Source organism: Ichthyophthirius multifiliis (genome assembly GCF_000220395.1).
Source record: "Ichthyophthirius multifiliis unplaced genomic scaffold scaff_1120509251392, whole genome shotgun sequence".
Classification (NCBI taxonomy): domain Eukaryota; phylum Ciliophora; class Oligohymenophorea; order Hymenostomatida; genus Ichthyophthirius; species Ichthyophthirius multifiliis.
In genome coordinates, this window is record NW_004085918.1 from 54689 (window position 1) to 71154 (window position 16466).

The 16466-nt window shown below is 18.9% G+C and overlaps 5 protein-coding genes across 5 annotated transcripts, besides 17 other annotated features; 3 read left to right on the plus strand and 2 right to left on the minus strand. All coding sequences in view use genetic code 6, as the record gives it.

The window, feature by feature from the left end:
- Positions 1–39: 39 nt before the first annotated feature.
- Positions 40–109: a microsatellite.
- Positions 110–490: 381 nt separating this feature from the next.
- IMG5_194160 (protein kinase domain protein) lies at positions 491–1240 on the plus strand (the record flags this gene model as incomplete). Its single annotated transcript, XM_004024956.1, has 3 exons — positions 491–499; positions 606–806; positions 1208–1240. The coding sequence occupies 3 exons, from the start codon at positions 491–493 to the stop codon at positions 1238–1240; spliced, it is 243 nt and encodes an 80-aa protein (XP_004025005.1).
- Positions 1241–3328: 2088 nt separating this feature from the next.
- IMG5_194170 (protein kinase domain protein) lies at positions 3329–4333 on the minus strand (the record flags this gene model as incomplete). The annotated part of the gene is made up of 4 exons (XM_004024957.1): positions 3329–3656; positions 3701–3799; positions 3843–3961; positions 4016–4333. 4 exons carry the CDS (start codon positions 4331–4333, stop codon positions 3329–3331), a joined length of 864 nt encoding a protein of 287 aa, XP_004025006.1.
- A 201-nt stretch (positions 4334–4534) lies between these two features.
- Positions 4535–4589: a microsatellite.
- Positions 4590–4844: 255 nt separating this feature from the next.
- Positions 4845–4890: a microsatellite.
- Positions 4891–5949: 1059 nt separating this feature from the next.
- Positions 5950–6030: a microsatellite.
- Positions 5983–6070: a microsatellite.
- Positions 5988–6071: a microsatellite.
- Positions 5990–6068: a microsatellite.
- Positions 6026–6078: a microsatellite.
- Positions 6079–6759: 681 nt separating this feature from the next.
- Positions 6760–6822: a microsatellite.
- Positions 6760–6823: a microsatellite.
- Positions 6760–6838: a microsatellite.
- Positions 6762–6832: a microsatellite.
- Positions 6769–6838: a microsatellite.
- Positions 6839–7113: 275 nt separating this feature from the next.
- Positions 7114–7153: a microsatellite.
- A 421-nt stretch (positions 7154–7574) lies between these two features.
- IMG5_194180 (kinesin-like protein, putative) lies at positions 7575–11065 on the plus strand (the record flags this gene model as incomplete). The annotated part of the gene is made up of 7 exons (XM_004024958.1): positions 7575–7713; positions 7764–8515; positions 8575–9452; positions 9509–10553; positions 10610–10675; positions 10716–10784; positions 10859–11065. The coding sequence occupies 7 exons, from the start codon at positions 7575–7577 to the stop codon at positions 11063–11065; spliced, it is 3156 nt and encodes a 1051-aa protein (XP_004025007.1).
- A 200-nt stretch (positions 11066–11265) lies between these two features.
- Positions 11266–12912, minus strand: IMG5_194190 (hypothetical protein; the record flags this gene model as incomplete). Its single annotated transcript, XM_004024959.1, has 2 exons — positions 11266–11816; positions 12003–12912. 2 exons carry the CDS (start codon positions 12910–12912, stop codon positions 11266–11268), a joined length of 1461 nt encoding a protein of 486 aa, XP_004025008.1.
- Positions 11563–11605: a microsatellite.
- Positions 11711–11744: a microsatellite.
- Positions 12380–12411: a microsatellite.
- Positions 12913–15217: 2305 nt separating the features above from the next.
- Positions 15218–16398, plus strand: IMG5_194200 (sec13, putative; the record flags this gene model as incomplete). Its single annotated transcript, XM_004024960.1, has 2 exons — positions 15218–15302; positions 15359–16398. The coding sequence occupies 2 exons, from the start codon at positions 15218–15220 to the stop codon at positions 16396–16398; spliced, it is 1125 nt and encodes a 374-aa protein (XP_004025009.1).
- Positions 16399–16466: the final 68 nt, after the last annotated feature.

A 16466-nucleotide genomic window follows, 5' to 3' on the forward strand; every position in this document is an offset into this window, starting at 1 on the left:
TATAGTCCTAAAGGCCGATTTATACGTGTAAAGAAAATATAAATAAATAATTATATTTATTATTCATTTTAAATATCTAAATATTTTTATTTATTTTCAAATAAATAAAGTTTAACGAAGAATTAGGTTTTGGAGCCTATAAAATTGTTTATAAAGGTTATGATAATGATTCAGGATGTGAAATAGCATGGAATGTGATTAAATTATAAAGATTACCTTAAAGTATAAAACAAAACTTTATAATTAAATTAATTTACTATTATAATTTTATTTAACACAAAACTATTTAAAAAATAGATGAAAGAAAAAGAATATCTGATGAAATATCAATATTGAAAAATTTGCATCATAAAAATATAATAAACTTCATAAATGCATGGATAAATAAATAAAAAAATGAAATAGTATTTATAACGGAATGTTTAAGCGGTGGTTCTTTGAAAAGATATTTAAATCGTATAAAGAAACCGCGTTTAAAAATAATAAAAACATGGTGTAAGTAAATCTTAAGTGGTCTTTAATATTTACATTAGTAAGAACCTCATTGTATTATTCATCGCGATATAAAATGTGAGAATATATTTATAAATACATCAAATAATTAGATCAGAATCGGCGATTTAGGTCTCGCTTTAACATTAAAAACTGATTATACAAGTAGTGTTTTAGGCACACCAGAATTTATGGCACCGGAAATTTATGAGGAAAAATATGGAACACCTGTTGATATTTATGCATTTGGAATGTGTTTATTAGAAATGGCTACTTTAGAAGTTCCTTATAAAGAATGTCGATCTCCAGCCCAAGTATATAAAAAAGTAAGTTAAGGCATACATCCTTAAAGCTTGTAGCTTATTTAAAATGAATAATTAAAATAATTTATTGTTAAGTGTTTGTAAAATGCAGAAAATAGACCATCAGCAAGTGATTTATTATAAGATGAGTTTTTTAAAGAAAGTGAAATTGATAATTATCCGGTTCTTCTTGTAGGAGAAAAAGTTCCAGAATAGTTATTAGTAATTAAATCATAAGAAAAAATTGAAGAAATTAAAAAAGAAAATATATAAGAAATAAAATATAATGTTAATGTAATTGAAACCAGAGAATTAAAAGATAATAAATTTTGGATTTAATTTTATTTCAAAATGTAGTAATTTGATGAGGTCTTTTCGATTGATAATGCTTTGTAAGAATTTAATTATGATAGCATTTTAACATTCGCAAACGAAAAGGCAAATGAATATAACATAAAGTAAAAAGATGTTTTCTTTAATTAAATTTATAGTTTAAGTTAATTTTTTTTTTATTTAATATTTTCTCTATATATATTTATATAAAAAATTATTTAAGTAAATAATATATATAATTATTTAAATATTTTTTTAAAAATTATTAATTTAATTGTTATTTTTAAAAATAGTTAATTAACATTATAACACATTTTAATAAAAATAATAACAAGCTTAATAAAAAATAGATTATATTCAAATTTTTAGAAAACACTACCAAAATTATATTAATGAACTAACTAACCTAATAAAAGCAAAAGAAAATTATAATGAAATAAACATTAGATTATAAAATGAAGCTGAAGAGTTATAAAAAATGCATTAACTATAAATATAAAATATTTAAAATAAAAATTCAAATGAATAACAAAGAATTGAAAATAGTTATTTATTAGAAGCTCCGTTAAAATAGTAAAATTAAAAAAAAATGATAATAATATAAATATTTGAAAAATAATAAAAAAAGAAATTAATATGGAATAAATAAATTTTCAGATAATTAATAAAATTTACTATCTAACTCAAGTTTAAATGACTCTGACGAAACAAAATAGCTTAAGTTATAAATGAAGTAAGGCAATTTAAACACAGAAGCATACTACACATCATAATTAAAAGTTATAAAGTTAAGTAGTAATTTGTAAATTGAAGAATTAAATACTTCCTATAATAAAAAGAAAAGTACAAAAATTAGTATCGATAATATTATTATTAATAATAATTAAAATTCTTTCTAAATTAATAAAAATGAATAAATATATCAGCTTGAGGATAAATATAATGATATTTAAATATTAGAGAAAAAAAAAAATTTTTAATAATGACAATGTTTATTTTAAAATTGAAAACAAACAAAATTTAATTTTAAAGATCAAACTATATTTGATAATTAAATGTTAAATAATAAATTGAAAATAATCTATTTAGATTGTATTTTATAATTACTTATTAGAATTTTTTGAAAATAAAATAAATAATTATGTTTTTTTTTTTTTTTTCCAATAAAATTCTATTAAAAATAAAAAATTTAAATTTTAACAAAATATAGATTTAAATTAAATATAAAAAATTAAATTCAATTAGATATATATTTATTATAAGCATTACTACATATTTAGTTATTATTTACTGCATTTTAATTTTTTTTAGTGTTTAAAGTTTCCCCTCCACAGTTATTATTTTAAACAAATTTATTATTTTTTTATGTAGTCATATTAATTTATAATTTATTTTGTTTCTCTTCATTTTACAATTAATTATTATTTTAAGATTTAAAATTCTCGTCATTTAATAATAATTGTTATTTATTTTATTTAGAGTTATAACATTTTATATAATTTAATCTTTTACTAACATCAATTGGTATATTTTATTGATATTAGCTTTCATAAGTAAACAATTTACAATTTTTATTTTTATAATAAATGACTTTATTTTACTAAGAAATAATAATTTCACTTTTATCTTTGAAAATAACATGCATATCTTTATTACTCATTTTAAAAAAGGAAGCGATTTCATTATATTTATATTTTTTTAAATAAATATTTTAATCTCGATTTTATGAAATTTATAAATTTTAAACTTTCATAAAAATTTAATTTTTGTTAATAAAATATTATTACATTTATATTATTAAGTTATGTATATTTTATTTATATTCGTTATCATTTTAAATTTTGACTTGCTTTTGATTAGAAACAAATTATAATTAATAAATATTAGTTTGATTTATATAACCTATATTACCATCATTCATAATTATTCCAACATTGCCATTACTTAAATGATATGATAAAATAAATTTATTATTACAATCTATATAATCCTTTAAATATATTGCATTTATTAAATTTTTAGGTGCTTCCTCATCTAATGAATTTTTTTTTTAAAAATCAATTTCATTTTATATTTTTTTTTAATATTTTTTTAAATTTTCTATAAAACTTTTCGTCGGAGGAAGTGCTAAAGTACTGTTTGACATTGTTTTTGGAATTATATATTCATTGTGATTTAAAAAAGGATGTTATAGCATTCCATCAATAGTTAATCTTTTATCTGGATTTTATACTAATATTTTCTAAATGAAATCTTTTGCTTATTATGATAATTAAACTTTTGACTTTTTTATTATTATATTTTTTTTAGAAGTTTAATTTTTTTTTTATATATTTTTTTACTGGAAAACTATATCTATTTTATTTTATATTTGCTAAAGTATTTTCTACTTCATTTTCTTCAAATGGTGGTTTTCCTATTAACAAAGTATACACTATTACACCTATAGCCCAGTTATCTACCATTGAATCATGTCCTTAATTTTTAAGAACTTCAGGAGCTATATAATTGGGTGTCCCACATACAGTTCTGTTTTTTGAAATAACTATTTTTAGATACATATATTTTATTACTTTCTTTTATGCATTTCTGATTATATTTAAGCTGAAAGTCCAAAATCAGCTAATTTAACTATCATTTTATAATTTAAAAAGATGTTTGCTATTTTTAAACTATTTTATTTATAATTAAAGTTTTTGATTAATAAAAAAATACTCTCTATGTATTATCCCTTTGGAATGACTAAATTTAATAGACTATATAATAGGTAGTAGATGGCTTTATACTTCAATTTCAGTTAACCTTTTGCGTCTATCTAATAATTCTTTAAAAGTCTTTTATTGATAAATAAAAATATTTAGATTGTAAGCTTTTTTTAAAAAAAATACCTCGTTACTACAATATTCAAGTACTATATAAACAAAATTATCATCTTCGAAAGAAGAAAAATATTTAACTATATTTTCGTGAATCAGTTGCTTTTAAAAAGAAATTTCTTGCTTTAATTTTTATTTGAACGAATCTTTTTTTAAAGTTGATTTATCAATGATTTTCATAGCATATTATTATTCACTTTAAAGTTCCTTAGACAAAAATACTTTAGCAAAACCTCCTTTACCTAATTTTTATAAAATTTGATAGGAACTTTTAACATACCAAACACCGTCTTTATTTTTCTTTTTTTCTTATATAATATTATTGTTCATTATTATAAAAATATATTTATTTAAATTAGTTCAAAAAATAATCTAATAAAAATTACTGACAATTTTCATGTATAAAATAAATTTATAAAATATTTAATAATTTACATTTAAATAATGATGTAATATTTTTATTTATTTTTTAAAAAAATATATGTGATAAAGCTTATCTGTCTTTCTTTTTAAAAAATATAAAAAAAACTTAATATATTTTATTTTTTAAAATATATTCATTTCAAAAATATATTATATTTTTTAATTAATATAGTATTTAAGTTAAGTACAAAATGTTTCTAAACTATTTTTAAAATTATGAAAATTTTTGATTTCTTTTATTTATTCATATTATAATATATGGTTTTTAAATTTTCAGGTATTACCATAAAAGTAGTTTATTTATAAATAATAAATAAAAAATAATAAAATATTATGTAGTAAAATTCTATTTAGTTTATAAGTTAAAATATAATTAACGAAGATATAAGTTTAAAATAAAAAATAGAAAAATACTAACAATTGCTTCAAAATAATAAAAAATAATTTATTTAAAATATAAAAAAATAGCATAATGAAATTAAATTAGTTAAAGCAAATTTTGATAGATAAAATTATTTAGAAAGAGTTACTTTTTTTTTATAATTTTTTTTATTATTTAAATAGTATGGAAATAGAGTAAGACATTAATCCCCCTTTAAAATATGTCATTCACCTGAAAGTTTTAATAAATAAATATTTTTACCTTAAATTAAACAAAGTAATTCGCCAGAAAAATTCAAAATATCTAAGAATTTTAAAAATAATATCACAAATAAAATAACATCTTAAAAAAGCAAATCTCTAGAAAACTCAAAAAATAAATGAATTAATAAATTAATACTATTTTATATAGATAGTGAAAAAAAAAATTAAATAAACCTAAATAAATAAATTTCATATTTAAAATGATATGTTAATTATAAAATTAAAATTAAATTAAATTTTTTATAAAAAAATAAATAATAATATAATTAACATTAATTAAGAATATTAAAGAAAATATATTTTTAATGGTTTTATATTAGATTCTCTTATAAATTTTATATATAAATCAAACTTTTTAATCTATTCTCTATATAATTTGATATAAATAATATTTTTCGTTTTTCGTATAATTTATAATAATCATAATTATAATTACAAAGTTTAATATAAAAAATTTTAACAAATCTATACAAAATTAATAATTTATAATATATCTTTAGTTTAAATATTATTAATTTAAAATAATATGAAAAATTATTTAATTAACTATTAATATAAGTAAAATTTAAATCCAAAAAAATATTATGATTAAGTATATCATAAAATTTATGATAAAAATTTCTTGATTTTTTTGTTTATAAATCTTTGATTATTTATATTTCTTAAAAAAAATTTAAAAATAATAATTTTATAATATCTTTATTATTTTTTTTTTTAAAAAAAATTGAGAAAAACACTTTGTAACATTATATAAATTCTACGCAAATTGAAAAACTAGCATTTACATAAAACAAATATAAGTTAAAAGTTAAAAAAAAAGGCATTTTAATTTTAAGAATTTAACTATTAAAACATTTAATAATTTTTATAGAAACAAAATAAAAAAATATATAAAAAATGTTAATAATAATTATAAATATATATAAATATATATAAAAATATATAAAAAAATATATAAATATATAAATATTTAAATTTATAAATATATAAATATATATATCGGTAAAGCATTTTATATAAATTAATTCTACAACTCGTCCCATTTTGTTGAAAAGAATTCTCTTTTTATAATCTAATGAGTTATATATAAATGAGTTCCTACCTTTGTAAACTTAGTGGTTCATATCTGTATTTATAATTCTAGAAAAACCGAAATCAGATATTTTGCTAATATTTGATGTATAATTATATTCTCTGATTTTAAATCTCTATGTATAATAATATTTTTACATAATACTTTAAAACATTGACTAATTGTTAGAAAAAAATCTAACTACATTAGTACCTCAGATTTCACTTTATGTATATTTTCTATTTTATTGTAATTTTTTTTAATTTTCCATCCATATAATATTTTAAAAACTTAAGTAAGTTTTTACATGTACATGTACCATATATATAATTTTACTATATCTCTATTTATATAAGTAAGTTTTAAAAACAAAAAATTAATTTTTTATTAAATATAATTTATTCATATTTATTAACTTTTGTTATTAAATTACAATCAAATGTCTATATCTGTATTTATTTATTTGAATTTTCAATTATTTACTTGTTTGATTAATGTTATTTTTTAGTTGATTAATTTACTGCTATTATTTATTTTCATCATTTTCTAAAAAGCCTCTATATATAATTATGAAAAAAAATTCCATAAAACTTTATTTAAATAAGAAATTTTGCCAATTTTATTATATTTTATTTATATTTTATTTTATTTTATTTCATTTATATTTTATTTTATTTATTATTAATTTTTTTTTACAAAAAAATTTTAGAATTTATTATTTTAATAAAGATAATGAATTTTTTGTAAACTTAATTAGTTTTTATATTAATTAAATATGATTATATCATATTTTTAGAAAATAATTTATTTCAATTTTTTAAGGCTTTAATTCTTTATTTTATTATTTTATCTTTTTAATTTAAAATTTAATAAATTTCATTTATTTGAATGCTTAATAATACATAATCATAGCTTTATTTATCTATAATATATTCTCATTTAAAAAAAATATTTTAAGCCTAATTCTAGTATTTATCTTTATTATATTTTTAATTTTCTTTTTTTATTTTAGAATATAGAATTAATTTTTATTTAAAATATTTTTTTACAGCGATAATTTTAGTATAAACAATTCTAAACAGAAAAGCTTTTAAACGACTAAAAAATGAAGATTTTTTATATATTTAGTTTATAAATTATTAATTGCTTGCATTTTTTTTCTTAATCCAAATAAAAAAAAAAATACATAAATGAAATATTTTAATTTTTAAATTCCTGAAAATGAAATTTTTAATTATAATATTATTAAAAACTTATGTCTATATACTTATAAATATTAAATTTTTCTTTTAATTAATACAGCTTTGTTTAATTAATAATAATACATAATTTAAATAATATTTTACAAAGAAAAAATAGCTTTTAAATTAATAATTAAATATATATTAATTTTAAATATTATTATATACATTTCCATAAAAAATAATAATAATGAGTCTTGAATATTAAAAGATTATAAAAGGCACTCCATTAAAAACAATTGTTCGCATAAAACCTCCAACAAATTTTCAAAGGGAAGATGTTAAATTAACAGGAAATACAATATCTTTAACTGATGCAAATAATAGAAGTAAAAACTTATAATAACAAAAAAAATATAATAAAAAAATTGAAAAAAAGTTATTGAAGAGCATGATTGCTCAGAAGTATATGGACCAGAAACGGATTTATCAACCATATTTTAAAACTCATTAAAAGGTTTCGTCTCGACATTTATATTAGGATTTAATTGTTGTTTTTTTAGTTTTGGTTCAACAGGTGCAGGCAAATCATAAACAATAGAAGGTAACAGAAAAGAATCAGGTTTAATAATGCATATGGGAAATTCATTATTTAACTAATTAGATACAAGAAAGCGATAATCAAATTAATAACGCTAAGCTGGCTTATAGAATTATTCATATGCAGTAAGAGTAAGATTTGTAGAAATATTAGATGAAGAAATTGCTGATTTATTAGGAAAGGGTACACAATTTACAGAAGTATTAAGAGTAGATGAAACAATATGGGAAGGTCCGATTATATCAAATTCAACATGTGTAACGATACAAACCAGTGAATAACTAAATGAAATTCTTTTGAATTCTACAAAAAGAAGAGACTAAACATCAAATGAATTTGGAAAGTTATCTAGTAAAGCAACAGCAATTTTTATAATGGAACTTATTCAAACATCTGAAATAGTTACTGATGATGGATAAGTAGAAAACCTTGTAATGGTATCCAAAATGATTTTCATTGATTTGCCAGGGTCTGAAATTATGCTTGATGACCCTGAAGCTATTAGGGTTAGATAAGGTTCCACTTTAAATAAAAGTATTATCACTTTTACAACTTTAATAAGAGATATTGCTAATTAATAATAAAAAAACGTATTATTTATTTTTTATATTTTAATCATATAATTTAAAAAAAATATATACAAAAAAAGGATCATGGGTATTACCTTTATGAAAATTCAATAGTAACTCATTTAATGAAAGACGCGATAGCAGGTAATTGCTTATCGGTAGGAATTTTTTGTATTTAGCATGGAGATCCTAAAGGAAGTTCATATACATTAAATCTATTAAAAAAGGCAGAATATATAAGTAATTTCCCAATAGTTAATGAATCCAAAGCCATAGGTTTACTTAAAAAATATAGAGCAGAATGCATGGCTGCATAATCAAACAATAGAGGAAATAATGCAGGTTTAGTAGGTATAGATGGAGATATGGGGAATTATAAAATGTAAGAATATGAAAAAAAACTTATGGAATCACATCTAGATAAGCTCAAATTAGAAGAAGACAGGCAAAGATATGCACAAAAACTAACCGAAATAAGAGAAAAATATAATTAATTAGTAAAAGATAAAGGTGATCTATAAGGGGAATTAATAAAATGTGAAGAGGAAAAATTAGAAATTAGTAAAGCTTTAGTTGAATTACAAATTGAAAATACGAAATTAATGGAAATTATTTAAACTGAAAAATATGAAAGCAATACAAAATTACTTAATGCTGATGGTGAATTACTTGATTTAAAAATTAGAGACGAAAAGAATTTGGAAAAAATTAGTTAATTGTTTGATGAGAAGAAATTATTGGAAGACGATAAACGTGAATTAGAAATCGAATTTGTTGCTTTGAAAAAAAATTTCATTGAAATCAATAAATTATATGAAGATTCTAAAGCCAAAAACCAAAATGTTGGAATGGAATTAATTAATATGGTTAATGAAAATAAAGCTCTTCATGATGAAATTAACACTATTTATAAAAAATCATCTTTGACTACTGAAGAAAATGCTAAATTTATTCATAAGTAAACTAATATTATTATTTTCATTATAAAAAATATTTGATAAAAAATTAAAAAAGAATTGAAAAATTTGAAAGAGAAAATTAAGAATAAAGAGAAGCTTTGGTTTTTGCGAAATCGGAAATAGAACGCTTAAAGACAGAGATGTTAAGATATGATATAATGGAATAATAGCATAGATTAGATATAGACAACAAGAAAATAGAAATGGAAAAAGGTTATATAGAAATAACAAAGGATAAGCAAAACGAATATTAAAAGTTAACAAAAGAAAACGAAATAAGTTTAAAAAGAAATAATGACGAAAAGTTATTTTGGGAAAGTCAAAAAATGGAATTAACTCACAAAAACAAATTATTCTAAAGAAAAATTTAAGAATTAGAAGACAGATTATAAGAATTATTAAAATATAATGATGAAATAACAGCAGAAAATAGTAAAATGTAACTATAATTAGATGAAATGCGATCAATTTATAGAAGCAAACTATTATAGTTTACTAACGATTAAGGAAGAAATTAATAAGATAAATCCTAATCAGTAAGAATTGGATATGATATGAATGCAAGAGAGGAACTTATTAGAAGTTACAATGAAAAAGAAACATCACTTACTTAGGCTCTTGAAAAAGAAAAAAAGGTCTCCAAAAATCTAAGAATTGAAATTAAAGCTTTAAAAAAATTTTCTTTATAGCTCAAGTATTTAGCTGAAGATTGGGCTCCTGTCGGAGTCGAATACCCTGAAATACTTAAAAGAAATCCTCCAACTTAATTAGATGATGAAAATACACCTGCTTTAGTCGTAATATTTTTTTATTTTTTATTATTCTATTTTTGTTTTAAGTCGGATTAAAATGTAGAAATTGAAAGATTGAGGAAAAGAAATAGAAGACTTGAAGAAGAACTAAAGATAGTTTAAGATTAATTACTTAATTAAGCTAATAAAAAAGCCGAAAAAGATATTGATATTTAATAAAGACTTATTAATGAAATCGAATATATTAAAAGCTCTAATGTCAGACCTGGATCTAGTAGTTAAAATAATGAAATTTTAAGAAGAGAAAGAAATGATTTGTTTGAAGAGAACAAAAGACTTGTTAATATGGTATTTTTATTTTTTCTAATATTAAATAAAATATAATTTTATTGCTAATAAAAAAGCTTAAAGATAACAAAAAATGGGATATTTATATGTTGTAAAAGGAAAACGAAAGACTTGTTAAATCTGTAAATTTAATAATTAAATTTAATTTTTATATATAAAAAGATTAAATAATATGAAGATGGGTAATCAATAGCTCCTATTTCTGGCGACCCTGGTATGATGAAAACAAAAGTATTTTTGATATTTTTTTGTTAATATTTATTTAAATTGTCTTTTTGTTTACTTAATTTATTGTATATATTTAGTTGATGTATTATGAAAAAATGATTAAATCAATTGAAAAAGATAAAAGTTAATTGTTAGTTAGAGCAACAATGGCAGAAGAACAATTAAAATAATTATAAGAACATCTACAAAAAAGCACACTTGAATATTAAAAAAAAATAATGGAATTAAAAAAAGTATTATAATTATTATTATTTTAAATTATATTATATTTAGGGGAGAAGTGAATATTGAATTAATAAAATCAAATTTAATTGGAAATACATATAAATATTTTTTTTAGTATATATAATTTAATATATATGTTCATAATAACTTATTAAATAATAAATTAAAAATATTTTAATTTAAAGAATTAAATACATAAAAACAATTATAAGTATACCTAATATAAAAGTGTATTTATTATTACTATTTGATTATAAAATCAGTTGATTTTATTCAAATTATATGATTCTTTAAATAAAGTATTAAGTTTTTAAAGTTTTTAAATTTCTTTATCCGAAAGATTTAACTTCTTTATAGTTTTTTCAAAAAGTTTATGATTATTTCTTTAATTTGCTTTAGAATTATTTATATTATTCCATATTTTTGAATTTTAATTCTATAATTCCTATCCTTTATTTTATTAATTTTCTTAATTTTTTAAATCTTACTTAAAATTAAGGATAGGTTTATAATTATTAAATGGATCAAAATTTTATAAATCTACTTAAAATCTAACAATTTTAAATCTTTAGTTTTTAATTTATAAAACTTAAGTTTTTTTAAGTAATTCTTCAACCTGTTTTTCAGTCTTATTTTATATTTCATTAGTATTAGCACTATATTTTTCATAATTAATATGTAAATTCCATTTTGTATTACTTTTGAGTTTCTTATATTAATTTTATTATATTAAGTTTAAAAAGAAATAAGGATCTTATTCGATTTATGGAAATTTTAGATAAATATAATTAGTTTCATGTAATGTAAGATCTGTAGATTTTTGAAGAGTCTCAAATACTTCTTAAGAAGAATTCTAAGAACTTACTACGTCTTTATCATTATCACAAAATTCATTATTTGAAGGGTTTTCAAGATATTTCGAAATTTATAAAAAATCAAAATATTAATCATTTTCTTTTATTTCATTTGTGGAAATTATGTTTTTCGAAGATTTACTATTACTATTATTTACAGAATTTTTCGAATCTTTTTATTTTAAAGTCAACTCATCATCATTAACATCAATCCTTTTTTTCAGCGTATTATCATAAAGATCAATAGTATTTTTTTTTCTATACCCTATAGGAATAGGTTAATATATTTGTTCTGATTATCTTAACGTTTCAATAAAATCACCATTTAAGGAATTATAAATTAAGACTTTCTTTTCAACCAAAACTACGAAAATAAGCTGGTGTTCGAAATTATATTCGAAATTTTAAATTTAATCTGTTTAAACTTTAGCTGACCAATAAAGATAGTTAGTTATATATTTATAATTCTTATTATTTTTACTTTCCATTAATTTTTTAGAAGTTTGTAATTATAAATCCTTTTTTATATTTTTATATTTTTTATTTTTTATTAAATATTTATTTACGTTTATTATTTCATTTAATTTAAATGATAATAATTTCTATTTAAAATCATATGCAAATAAAACTTAAGTTTTATCGCAATATTTTATTTTAGATATTGCTAGTGCCATAGGAACTTAAAAATCTCCTCCAGTTAAAAAGGCATTATCTTCTACCATTAAATAAGTTATTGCTTAAAAATACTTGTCAGTATTTATAAATTAAACTTATCCATTTGACAAACAAATTATAATGTAATCTAATTAAGGAATTAATATCATATCATATATTTTTATATTATCAAATTAGTATGTGTACTAACCTAAAAGTTTTCCAGTTTTAATATCAAAGAAAGCAATTTAACTATTATTAGTTGAAGCAATTATTATTTATTTTCTATGACAAATTTATACTTTTTAAATTTTAACATCTTTTGGAGTTATGGTTAATATTAATTATTCATTCTTTTAAAGTTTTTTAAAAAATAATAAATAAAATAATTACTTCATCAGCAAAATCATCGTTAAGAATATTAATTTTATTATCGTTTGCTAAAGTAGCTATAATTTTTAATACTTAATTTATTTCTATTTAAATTACTTCTTCTTTATGCTTTGGAAGATTTTTTATGTGAACTCCATTTTCTGCATTAAAAGCTTATATATGTCCAATTTAATTTCCTATAAATATTCTTTTTTCATTATAATCTAAAGAAAATGCGGAAATTTAAATCCCTTATTAAGTCATATTGAATACTTTATCTACTTATCCTGTAAGAGCATTCCAAACCTTAACACTAGATCCAGAAGGTGTATATATTTTAAGCTAAGAAGAGTTCATAATGCAAGTAATGATTCGATTATCATCACAAATATTTTAATTAAATTCCATATCATAATTATATTAAATAATTGTCTATCCACAAAAATATAAATTTAATTGAGGTTACTTCGTATAGAAAAAATATTAAGCATTAAATGAGAATTTCTAATTTTTTTTCTCAAGAGAAAATTATTAAAAAACATTAAATCTCTATAAATCTCGCACTTTTACATTTCCTTTTATATCTATTGATAAAAGTTATTTTAATCCTTCGATTACACATATATGTTATATTGGATACTTATAATCTTATATTTTATATATCAAATGATTTGTATAAGGATTCCATACTCCAATCTTATTTTTTTAGAAAAAAATTGAATATATTTGAAATATAAATAATTATGTATATACCCAATGATCAAAACCAGAAGAAAATAAAAGAATAGTAGAAGGATCATAAGTTAAACAAGTTATTCCTCTAGTATGTTATTTATAGATAGTTCTAATTTTATATTATATAGTATCCCATAAAATTAACAAACCATCCAAACCCCCTGAAGCAATAAATTAAAGCTAAGCCATACAAACAATACTTGTTACAGCATCTTTATGTCCATTTTAAAGTAGCTTATCATATTTATTGGTGTTGATTATTTCTTTTTATTTTTATTTTATTATATAAAAAAAATCTTATTTTTTATTACAAATTTCATTAATATCCCATGCAACAATATTTCCATTTTTTTAACCACAAAAAACAATTTCTTTTTAATTTTCCCATGCTAACACATAAACTTCTTATTGAAAATGTTTTTAAATACGAATAGTATCTAATTAATTGCTTATAATAGCAGGACTAAAACCTTAAGCTTAGTATTTATAAGCCCTAATAAATCCATCAGAAGTGGAAACTAATAATAATTATTTTTATTGTAAATAGATTACATCTAAAATGAATGTTTTTCGTTAAATATTTAATTATTTTTAAATTTAAGTGAAATTTTCCTTCTTTTTAAAAAAAATAAAAATAGTTAATTTTTTAATTTACTGTATAGTTAATTATGTTAACATTCAAATTATCGGGTTAGACAAGTAAAAATTTATTATTTAAGGTAAAATTTTCAGGATTAAATAAATAAATTATACTACTTCCTTCTTCAAAAAAAGCAATCCTTTCAATGTTATTAATATAAATAAGTTTTTTTATAATGTTAATAGTATTATAATTTAATTTTAATTAATTTTAATTATATTGACGAATAACTTAATTATTTTATTATAAAATAGAAGCCTTTCCCATAACATAATTAGACAATTCAATCCATTCTAAATCTCCGTTTGAATTCAAATCGATTTAATCAAATAAATTATGTAAAATGCGAATTAATTTTGCTTTTCTATTTGTTAAATTTACATTCCAATCTGATAAATGATGTAGCATCATTATTATAAATTCTGCTACTTTTAATTAACCGCCTTATGCTTCGAAATCGTTATTTAAAATACTAACTGTAAATGGGTCTAATTTTAGAAGAAGATCACTTAACAGTTTTTAATCTTAATCTTAGAATCTTTTTAAAGATGTTCTTGGAGAATATATGGGCTCATATTTTTATTTTTCTTAAAATTCTTGTATTTTCTCTTGTTATTATTGAAATATTTAATCTAAATTCATTTTTTTGTCTTTTGTATTTAATTAAAGTTGTTTTTTTATATATAAAAAGTAAACGTTTATTAATTTTTAAAGTATATAAAAATATATTTTAAAAACTCATTTTTTTATTAATAAATATTATTCATATTTGAATTTTAGCACATAGTTTTATATTGAAAATAATATAACAAATTATTTAAATATTTCTTCATAAAAAATAAAAAATATTTATAATTTAATAATTTAAAACAAAATATATAAACTAATATAATTATTAAATATTTATACACTATAAATAAAATCTAGAAAAATAAAAAGCTAATTAGTTAATTAAAATGAATTAAAAAACATAAAAAATTAATTAATTTTAAAAAATTGATACAAACCACGAAGATATAATTCACGATATAGCTTTTGACTGTACTAATATAAAAAAAAATGCAATTAAAATAAATATAAAAAAAATAATTTTAAAGATTACGGTAAAAAATTAGCAACATGCTCAACAGACAGATCAGTTAAAATATATTAAAAAAGTTCAAATGGAGAATGGAAATAAATAAATTCAATTACAAACTAGGATGGGCCTGTTTGGAAAGTAAAATGGGCTCATCCTGAATTCGGTAACATTTTAGCTGCTTGTTCAATGGATAGATATATAAATATATATGAAGAGAATCGTGATTTTAATTAGAAAGATTAAAGTAAAAAAAATAATCAAAAGTATAATAAATATGTATATAAAATAAACAAAGATAAATAAGGGACATGGCGAAATACATAAATATATGACAATGAATCAATAGAAGATATGAAATTTGGTCCAAAACATTTAGGTTTGATATTAGCAATAGCAAGAGCAGATGGTATTATAAGGATATTTATGTTCAAAGATATGTTAAATTTACAAATATAAGAAAAAATTACTGAAATAAATATCACAAAGCTTGGAATTAATAGTATTTCTTGGAGCAAAAATAGGTTTGACAAGCCAATGATAGCCATTGGTTGTAAAGATTTCAATACTTCATAAATAAAACATTATTGTAATGTATATGGAAATACAATAAAAATGCCTGAAGAAGTTGAAAAAAGCGAATGCTTTTAAATTTATGCTATTAATATTATAGCAAATTAACAAAAACTTAATTAATAAATAAAAATATATCCAGATGAAACAAAATAAAATGAGTTTCTTCACTCATAAGCAGTAAATGATGTTTCTTGGAGTTTACATAATGGAAAATCTTTCCATTTAATAGGAACTTGTGGTAAAGAAGGTGCAATTGTATGGTATTTAAAAAATTTAGAAGAAAATCAACTATAAGTATTGCAAAAAGTAATCCTTAACTACAATTTAGAAGTTGAAGTTTGGAAAATCTCATGGAATTTAAGTGGATAACTAGTTTCTACTACTGATAGTGCAGAAGAGATGAATGTATACTAAAGTAAAGGTATTGGATAATGGTAAAATGTAAAAACAGTTAAGTTATATTAAGATGAAATTTATTTTTGAAAAAAAAAATTAATTTTTATATAAAATTAAAGATTAAATTAATATTTTATAATTTATTATAAGAAAAT